The sequence below is a fragment of the Toxorhynchites rutilus genome, chromosome 3 (genome assembly GCF_029784135.1).
Source record: "Toxorhynchites rutilus septentrionalis strain SRP chromosome 3, ASM2978413v1, whole genome shotgun sequence".
NCBI classification, from domain to species: domain Eukaryota; kingdom Metazoa; phylum Arthropoda; class Insecta; order Diptera; family Culicidae; genus Toxorhynchites; species Toxorhynchites rutilus.
Window position 1 is genome coordinate 220,562,965 of NC_073746.1, and position 10,835 is coordinate 220,573,799.

At 36.3% G+C, this 10,835-nt stretch overlaps 1 protein-coding gene across 2 annotated transcripts in view; it reads right to left on the reverse strand.

The window, feature by feature from the left end:
* Window positions 1-10,835, reverse strand: part of LOC129780364 (flotillin-2) — a 384,914-nt gene that overhangs the window by 43,342 nt on the left and 330,737 nt on the right. For both annotated transcript variants that reach the window (XM_055788548.1, XM_055788550.1), the window contains exon 2: window positions 1,006-1,193. In XM_055788548.1, the coding sequence (XP_055644523.1) occupies window positions 1,006-1,193 (188 nt within the window). The remainder of the gene's footprint in view (window positions 1-1,005; window positions 1,194-10,835) is intronic.

Sequence of the window (10,835 nt, forward strand, 5' to 3'; positions counted from 1 at the left end):
GGATAACTATGCGTAGAACGGCAGTGTAGTGCTTAGTGAATTTCTTTATCTACAATTTGTGAACTTTTGTGTTGTGAGAGAAATGGATTTGAATTTATCCAGTAGTGGAACAGAATTTGATTTCACGCAAGGTTGTCATGAAGTAACCGTCCCGAGGCGAACGAAGGCTAAAGTTTTTTACGCCTTTCCGCAGATTTAGAAGTTCGCAGAGAGCAGCGTTCAAAGAATTCCAGCACTGTATTATGCACGACAAAGCGAAGGCTGAGGTGCAGATTATATTTATAGTGAATGCTACAAAGCTTCGTACTTGAAAAGAACAAATAAGTAAAGAATTCAGCAAACTGAATAGAATGGTTGCATGATAGCCAGCAAAGGAAACGTTCAAGAAGCAGTTGAGTATTTATTTTGAGTTGCATATGGCCACAATAGTGCATATAACAACATTAACGACGAAACACTGTGTTCTTAAGTTGATCTTTAAATTCAATGCAAATTACTGTTTCAACTTACTTTTTCATGTTTAATCTATAATAAAGAATTGATAATAAGTAGTTCATTGAATTGGTTCTATCATATGCATTAATAAATATTTCATTTGTGGCACATACGTCACCATCACATTTGAAGGAAAATATAAATTGTTACAATTTCATTGCAAATACTATTGGTGGAATTTACACATGCATTAAAAATATGAAATTTTCAAAAGGCGTAATCTATAAACTACTGGATTAGCAGATGCGATTTGGAAACAAATTATCGGAAACATGTTTGGGGTACATTTAACTTGATTAAATAATACAGGAATGTGGGAGGATTGGAATTGGGGCAAACTAAACAAAATTGCACAGTTCAAACTTTTTTTTCAACTAATCACTTTCGGCACTTTGCTCTTCGAGAGCTGAGCCTAGCACTCAGCTTACACTAGTGATGGGGATGCACTATACATGGGCATTCTTGGAGAAGTACTATACACAAGGAGAGCATCCAAGTGAGTGAAAATACCTTCATTATTTTACACTGTGCAACACCTGTCACCGTAAGTGGAACACCCTGGGCAGTTTCCACCATCTCACACATCGGATTCAGCGTCATGACTTCCAGCGAGAGCCGTTGCACGTCGGTCACTAGCCACCAAGCCCACGCCCAGCCACCGACGATTGTTCGCTTCTTCGTTGATCCGCAGCATCCACCTGGGTAGAGGAAGATAAGCAATTTGTGAAAATGTTGAATAGTTTAGCAAAAATGAGAGAATACAAGATCTATTACACTAAAATTAGTGAAATTCTTTTACATTAAGACCTCAACTTTGTTTTCAAAAAAAAAAGCACTTTATTAGAAAAAATATAACTCATTTCAATGAAAGTATCTTACATCACTTTCTAGGAGTTTTATCTTCCTGGTAACTGGGAGATACGAATCTCGTTCTGAAATTCTTTTAATGTTCGAACCGAGTTTTCATGCAATAATGCCACCGAATCATCGCCTTCGGAATTTTTCGGTCTGATAATGGAATATTATTGACAGTAAAAACATTATTTCTGAATTCTCTATATCACTTTTTAAACTTTGAAAGCAATCGAGCAAAATCACCATACTTTCTTCTAGTTATTGATAATCTTCTGTGGCACTTTTCTCAAATCAAAGCAATGCAAAAGCACATGCTGAAAAGCTATTTGTTCCATTTTTTAACAATGAAAAAAGTGGTTTGAGCAAAAAACTGTGTATGTAGACTGAATTTCATGGAAGAAAAATACGTCTAAGAAGATTGTCATTACTAACAAATTTTATTTTACATCATCATCTGATATTTGCGAATTGAAACTAAATTAAGGTCCTAATAAATGCTTACAAAGTCAACAGTTTGTTTTTCAAGTGTCTCAACTAACAACTATTGTTTGTCTTTAAGCACTCGTTTATTTACGATGAAGAATGTGTTCTCGAGTTCCAGCTTATTCATGGAGGAGTCTGCGAATTATGGAATCTATTCTGGATTACAATACATTACTGTCCTTAGTTAACATATAAAAGAGAATATAACAGTGCTCTGAATTCGCTAACTAATATACAAATGAAAATTGATACTTTTCCAAAATTTTGAGCCAGAAGACATCAGTAAGGGTTACCACAGAGCGACAAAAGAGCATAGAAATAAGCAATAGCCTGACCTCCTGTGGAATAAAAGAAATATGAATTTGTTGAAAAAAGTACCGATATTGAAACTATTATTGGAACATTATCAATACCACCTACAATGAAAACCTAGCTCTATGAAAACCATAATATTCCAGACACAAAGCAACGCTTAAATGGAGAATCACATATACCCAAATAAACCTATGTCATGGAACAACAGGACAAGCTGAAAGTTGAAAGTACCGTGGTGAACAAACCATAGACGAACGAAACGTAAACACTGCGAAGCTCTGATGGTTTGAAATTACTAATCATTTTGATACGCTGATATTCTCACTCTAAACGGGAACTATTATCTAATTTATGGTGCTCTATAATTTTTACAAACACCTTGAACTTGGTCAGTGGCACTGTAGGGAACAATGAACGAAGTTCAAATAGGAGGTAATTCCACTACTCTAATTTTATTTTGGCTGTACATTTCTTTGGTGGCATTTCATTTCGATAATCGCGATAGTGAGCAGAATTTACGTTGCATGTTGGGTGGACTGTTGGACTGAGTACGAAATATGAAAATGCATACGTGATTTTGATCATGCGTTGTATGCGAAATATTCGGGAGGGAGCATTGGTAATGAAATGAATATATGCACAGAAACCATGTAAGTGTATTTGGTGGATGCTATTATGTGGTTTGTTGAATACACTGTCGATTGATATTGTTACTAGACACTAGTTCCTTCCGTAAATGTACCTGGAAGCCACATGTGGGTAGATCAATAGTGATGTGGTTAATTTCTCTTGTCGTGGAGCAATTTCCATGGATATGTTCCGAATCATAATAATTATAATTACCGAAACACATCAATTATTTTTATGCAGTTTCATTTAGTACCGTTAAAAACACCAATGAATGATGGAGATGATTTTGCTCATTTTACTAAATTAATATAATGACATCACCTTTCGGAACAATGATTCACCAAGAAGGCAACGAGAAGAGAGGAAATGGTCATGTCATCGAACCATATTACCTCTGAAATTTTTAACCAATTACCTTGGAAGTTTTCTGGAATTTCTTCTGCATTGAAAAAATGCGGTTCCAAAAAATGGCATTATATATTATTTATTTATTTATTTCAACACCGTCTTCTATTAGTACAGACTGAATTATTTACTTATAAACTAGATGTAATTGTTAATTCTATTTTTAAATGCGTTCTTTGTCAAGTTGAAATCGAAAACATCACATACAACATTGAACAGACGAATACATGAATCTAGCGGGTTGTTGTAGCCGTAGTTTGTCCTATGGAATGGAACCGATAGTAGAGATGAATTCCTCGAGCGTCGAATGGGAATATTTAGAGACACCTGAGCTAGAAGCTCAGGGCAGTCGATGTTTCCTTGAAGTACATCAAAAATGAACAATCTTTGTATCGTTGTACGCCTGACAGATAGTGTATCCAGTCCTATGAGCTTGCATCGGTCGGCATAAGGGGGGAGATTCAGTGGGTCGTTCCATGGTAGCTGTCTTAGTGCAAAACGGATAAACTTTTTCTGCACCCGTTCAATCCTCAGGTTGTGAACTACGTAGAAGGGGGACCAGACAGGAGCAGCGTACTCAAGAATGCTACGGACAACGAACAGTAATACAGCTAATGTTCGTTCCTTTACAGCAAATGTTTATGATTGATAGTGCATTCGGCTACTAGCATTGGTCATGGTAAACATTTTCACATTGATAACTATACACAGTTTGTCAATAATATTTCTAGACTTAGTGAACTTAAACTTTTCAGATCGACTGAATATAATCAAAAATTGTCCTCATGATACAGGTGCGATTTCGATCCCAAAAATTGAAGCACACTCAGTGACTTGTACGCATTATTGTGCGTGCATAGAGAGACTATTGAGAGAACACTGTCATGCCAAATCAGTTGGGCTCTGACCCGATCTTATTGATTTTTACAACTTGGTACATACGGAGCAATTCCATCCAAAATCAGCCTAAAAACAGACGATTTTAAAGCTAATCTCTCCGATATTTTTAAATCATTGTACATGTGGTGGCAGCTACCTAAAATCACAATTTTCATTAAAAGACGACCAATTTCTATCACGACTGAGTTTTAATAAGGGCGTGTCCAGAATAGATTAGCTTTTTCTCAAAAAAAAAAAAAAAAAAAAAAATGTCTGATTGAAATATGATGTGCGGCAAAGTTGTTGGGAAATCAATGAACTATTTAAGAGGGGACCCGGTCTGGGAAATCGAAAAAGTCGAATTTTTGTTTTTTGCATTTTTTGGAAGCTTTTGTCCTCAGAAATGTTGTCCTAACGGGTGTTAAATAAAAAATGAGAATTTTTTCAATCACATATAAAAAATTTTTTTTTTCATCGATTTCGATTTCATTAATAACATAATGTATTTTCTTCAAAAAAATGTCAGTGAATGTTTGAGTAAGGGCCGTGGTCTGCTGTTCGACGCAACTTTGTCGCGATGCTCTCACAAGAACGTTGTACGGCACTTACGTCCATTTTCCGGATACAATTCCGGATTCTTGTAGTCAGTTGCTTCGTGTCCTTGGCCCTCCATTTGTTTTTATACGCTAGGGCACTGAGTGAGCCAAAGAAATCCTCTATTGGGCGGCACTGGGGCAAGTTTGTTGGGTTACGATCTTTCGGCACGAACGGTATCTTTTTCTCCTCAAGATACGCCAGCGTCTTCTTGGCGTAATGGGAAGACGCCTTGTCCGACCAGAAGACGTACTTCCCATCCGCGTGATGCTCGTTCAGGAACGGCAGCAGGATTTTATCGAGGCACTCTTCTCGATAGATTTGTTGGTTGATTGCCAGACCGCTCGGCTTAAACCAAGGCTTTGAAATGCCCCGGTCGGAAATGGCGATGTTCAACATAACATTTTTTTCAAACTTGTGCTTGAACTTGTATTTCACTTCAGGTGGTGTGGATGACTTGTCGCTGGAGTAGTAATTGTCATTTGCTGGAATATGCGACAGCGGAAAATAGCTTTCGTCGTCCAGAACGAAAGACGTCCCGCGGTATTTTTTGGTCATCCATCGACACTGTGATTTAACAGTCTCAATCTGCTCCTCCTTGTACTCCGGCGACCTCGTCTTCTTCCTGCAGACGATTCCTTCCATCTTGAGGGTCCGATGGATCAATACGTGGGAGCAGCCATATTTCAGACCGGCGTCACGCAGGCTGGTTGCGTCCTTGTTGTCAAACAGCTTCTTTAACGATGTCTTCCTCTGCTTCGTCATTATCGTCACCGGACGACCACTTCCGACCTTCCGCTCTACGTTCAGGGAACCCAGGTACATTTTCTTCCTTAAAATGTGCCACCGTGAACTTTTTTCCTTGCTGGAAATGCGTTTCGTAGAACCGTACAATGCGTTCGCGGAGCACGTGCTGTTTCGACGCCATCTTTGCTTTGACTAAATTCAAACTAGCAAAACCAAACACGCCTACTGTTTCTAAGGAGCCCAAAGAGCGATTTTCTTGGAGAAAGAAAATTTTACGCTCTTTTTTTTTGAGTTACTGAAAGGTATTGAAAAAATTCTCATTTTTTATTTAACACCCGTTAAAAGGATTTTCCGATATTTGATTTCATTGGAAAGTTACCGCCAAATGTATGAGGTCACCTCAAGGGATATAGTATTGCTGTACGAATTTTTAAACGCGTTTTTCTCGAAATCATTCTTTCCATCTGGTGGTATCGATATCTCGGCATCAACTCGACCGATTGGGCTGAATTTTTTTATCAGGATGTAAAAATGAATTATCTGAAGCGTTACATATTCAGTTGCCGTTGCTTCAGAACCCATACTACCGGCTAGGTACCAATTTTCGGACAGCATCTATGCATCCAGCTATCAACCGCGTAATAATCATTACTCGTGCACTCAAACATCTTCAAATATACCTTAAACAATAACCAAAATACCCGAACACTTCACTTTATTCCTAACATAAAAAAAAATCGCAAAAAATCATTATTTTACGACCTTCCAGACAGGGGTCCCTCCTTAACAAAAATAATTTTCTGAATATACCGTTGAAAAATCTTACTCAAAAAGTGAATTTAATATTGAAAATGTTTATAGCTGAAAACGTATCCCCTTCGATATTTTGAAAAATATTTTTCTTATGAAACCCTTTTAAGGCACTATTCTAGTCTAGAAATTAGAAAAAAAAATTCCTTCATATTTCTGTAGTTTAGGCATTCAAGAATATACCATAAAGGACTTAACAAAAATCCAATTATTTACCGAGTTAGGGCCATTTTAGTGATGCGGTTTCTAACCTGGTACGGCCATAACAATGAACTTCAAATGCGTTTTTCTCGAAACTATTTTTTTCAAACTGACGCACACGATATCTCAAGTTCTACTGAACCGAATCATGTCGAAATTATATGGATACAATCTGGAGGCATCTTTCTGTCGCAAGAACCTCTAAAAAATATTTTTTAAATTTTACTATTTTCCAAAAATCGAGAAACGTGAGAAAAAACATTTTAAACCGCATTTTGTTTTTAATGCCGGAAAAAATATGAAATTTCAATATTCCTAACCATTTAAGAAAAGTAATATAAAAAATGGAATCTACAAGCGATTTTACAAAAAAAAGTATATTTAACGTTTTGCCCTAGGACCAGCGGCGTAGTGAGGATAGACAGCGCTCTCGGCAAACGATGAAAATGACGCCCCAAAAAGTACCACTTTTCTAGATTTTTTCTTTAGTTTCGAGATTGTGATATTTTGTATAAATATGCGGAAAACTACTCACTTATACCAATGTTCTCTTTAAGCAGTTTGTTCGTATTTAGAAGGCAGCTTCGCTTATTCTGTAGCCGAATCTTTACCTTGCGTGCACTGGAACTGGAAGCGTCAGTAAAATTCGTAGCGCCGTATCGATGATCTGAGAAAAATCTGAGTACGATCTAAGAAAAATGTTCAAGATGCCTAAAGGCATCGAAGAGTTTAGGTCAGAAAGTAGGTCCTTCATCTGTGTCTTAAATACTTCCACCTCTGATACAAGTTCCTCTGCTCCAACATCTGATCCATGATCCAATTGATCCACGCTCGTAGATGTTAGTCAGTCTCTCGTTATAAATGAAAAACCAATATCCGCTATAGCAGGAATGGCCAAGCTTCTCACCACCCCTTGCTACCAATACAATATGTTTTTTAAGTAACCGTTAATAAGTAGTAGTTTGATTGTAAAATGTTGTTTTAAGTAGCGAGAATAATGATTTTTTCTCAAAAACTAGTTAGTTATAATAATAATAGACTCTTCTATTTTTTATGTTTTTATTTTTGTTGCGAACAATTTTATTTTAAACAAATTTTATCCTGAGTGTCTGTTTTGTATCTGATAAAGCGCTGGAGACATTAGGTTATTTAGGTTATTAGGTTACGTATATTTTCGACATGTTTTTCATAGTTTTGTTCAAATGCACTCAAATTTTATTTGCAAACAGGCTGCCAAATAGTAATCTATCAAAGGAGAGCGCTATTTTGTTTCGATTGTATCTATAGTAGAAAATATTGTATTCGGGTATAAGTATATCCGAAAAAAATATCAACAATAGATTTCCTCGTAAAGTAAATTCCAATAAGTACAGTAAATGTATTTTTGAAATTGAAATACTTTTGAAATCAAGAGCTTCGCCTCTCTTTGTTTTAAAAATATATCGCCATGAAAACTGAAGATTTCACTTCCAATCAATGCTTTTTAATTTCATTGACATTTCTTCTATGTTGATTCCATCATTGAATGGAAATGACATGAATTATATCATTTTTGAAATATCTTCAAATCTTCTGTCGAATTCATTTCGTAACAAAGAAATTTAATGTGCATAATGATCGTATTTATGCATTTTAACCAAGCTGAATGAACCGAATTCATATGAAGCAATTGGTAAATATGATTGATTCCTCTTCTGGCGAGAGGGTGGGGGTGCAAATAGACTTTTCTGCCTTGCGTGCGAAAACTTCACTCGACGCCACTGCTTATATCTATGTTTTTACAAACTCGTTAACCCGCAGATACAAGTTCATACAGGAAATGGGTTTTTTCAAGGCTACTTTTCTATGTAACAAAAAGAAAAAATTACAGATTTTGAACAATGAAAAAACTCAATTCAAACGCAATTATTACACACCATCACAGTCCTTTGTCAAAATCCCGTCTGTGCCCGTAGGCTCAGACCCATCAACTTTTTTAGTTAGATTTTTTAACGGTGTATACAAAATATCATTTTTCCTAAAAAATTCATTGATTTCCAAACAACTTTGCCGTTCATCATATTTCAATCATCATAAAAAATTATAAAAAAATTCAGACGTAATAAAAACAAAATAACATAACAACAACAAACAATAACAAAACAGTGATTTCAGGTAGCTGCCAACATGTGAAAAAAGTTTCAAAAAAAAATTCGATGAGAGTCGAGGCAGAGGCCGGCTGATTTGACGTGAAATTGCTCTATGATAGAATCAACCTAAAATCACAATTTTCATTATCATATGACCAATTTAAATAACGACTGATTTTCTGAAAGGGCGTTTCCGAAATCATTGATGTTTCATTAAAAAAAAAACGTAAATCATAATCCAGATGTATGATTGAAATATGGTGTTTGACAAAGTAGTCGGAAAATTAATGACCTACTTTGGAAAAATAACATTTTGAATACACTTGCTCAAAAGTAATCATTTGAGAAAAGTAACATACAAAATGGCGGTTGGTAAACGACTGGACTAAGCGTACCATCGGTACTTCACGTACCTGCAGGCATAAAATAGACACTTCTTTAATATCAACATTATCAACGTCCACAGCTCCCATCTAGCTAGCACCGATGACGATAAAGAAAAATTCTACGCGCAGCTAGAGCGTGAATACGATCGCTGTCCAAAACACGACATCAAAATCGTCATCGGTGATTTGAACGCTCAGGTCGGCCAAGAGGAGGAGCTCAGACCGGTAATTGGTAAGTTCAGCGCCCATCCGCCAACCAACGAAAACGGCCTAAGACTTGTCGGCTTCGCTGCCCCAAGAACTTGACGATACGTAGCACCTTCTCCCAGCACAGCGTTCAATACCGTTACACCTGGAGATCACCTCAGCCAAGAAAAACACAAATTGACCACGTTTTGATCGACGGTCGGCACTTCTCGGATATCATCGACGTTCGAACATATCGTGGCTCCAACATCGATTCAGACCACCACCTGGTGATGGTCAAACTGCGTTCCAAACTGTCAGTCTTAAATAACATAAAGCGGCCCTTACACGATCAGTAGCATTGACATTATCAGTAATGACAATACTAGCAAGAATGACTCCATTAGGCTTTACCATTATTCTTCAACCCTAGCTTTCATAGTCGTAAGTGAAATAAACACATTTTCGAAATAAAAATTATCAACGAAAATTATTTATATTGTATCAAATAAATAATCAATAAAAAAATCTTGAACGAAACTTGTTCCTAAGAAAGGTTTCTAATTATAATTTCAAAAATTTAATCTGTTCTAATAATGTCATTCACTAATGCATGAAGAAGGTACAGAACAATATTTTATAAGCATTTAAAAAACATTTTTGAAATTCTTTGCATTGATCTATTAATAATTTAAAACTGTATTTTTTCATAGAAATCTCAACAGCTTATGCTTAATTCATTACCATTTAATACCTTCGTAGATGTCGACAGTGTACCGCCGCCATAGCGAATTAACAATTCAAGCTTCGTGCTTCATCGTTGTGAAACGAAAATGATAACGGATTTTCAGGTGGAATGAACAAATTTTTAAAATTAAAAAAAAATTAATTAAAATAATTTTCATCACATCAGATATGTTGCTCTATGTAATAGAGTAACAGGTTTTTCCTCAAATGGTATAAAAATCTTGAACAAAAATTATATCTGGTAGTAATCTTATTTAATAATATTGAGTTTTAGTAGGAATTTCAGAAAAATATATAGAAAATTTATTAAGTAAGGTTCTTTGTTACATGTTTTATGCATTCAAGTAATAGCATGTTAGAACTTTCTTTCAAATTTAAAGAATTTAAAATTGCCTTTGGGCCTATTAACCTGATAGAGAGTAAATTGCCTCACAAACATAGATTTTAGCACCAGATGTCGCACAGTATCCTAGACACCTCGAATGATAGTGTCCCTGTCCTATTACGGAAATGATGGAGCGAGATCAGAAAATCCGGATTTATATCATTATTGCCCGTCGCATCAATTTTGTCAACCTTACACGATCATTGTTAATGTCATTTGGATGAAGTAATGTCATTATTATTTACCGTGTAAGGGACCCTTAAGACACCAGCACTCACTACGGTACCCCATACGACGACTGCAGAAGCCAACCCCCGACGATGGGTGAAGTTAAGGAGGCCATTAATCAGCTAAAGAACCACAAAGTAGCTTGTAAAGATGGATTCGCAGCGGAGCTCTTCAAAGGAGGTGCGGGAAAATTTGTAGAGTGTATGCGCTGGTTGATAGTCAGGATCTGGGAAACAGAATAGCTGTGAAAGCAGTGAAAGGACGAGGTAATCTGCCCCATCTATAAAAAAGGTGACAAACTCGATTGTGGGAACAATCGTGCCATCACAATCCTGAATGGTGCCTACAAAATTCTGTCTC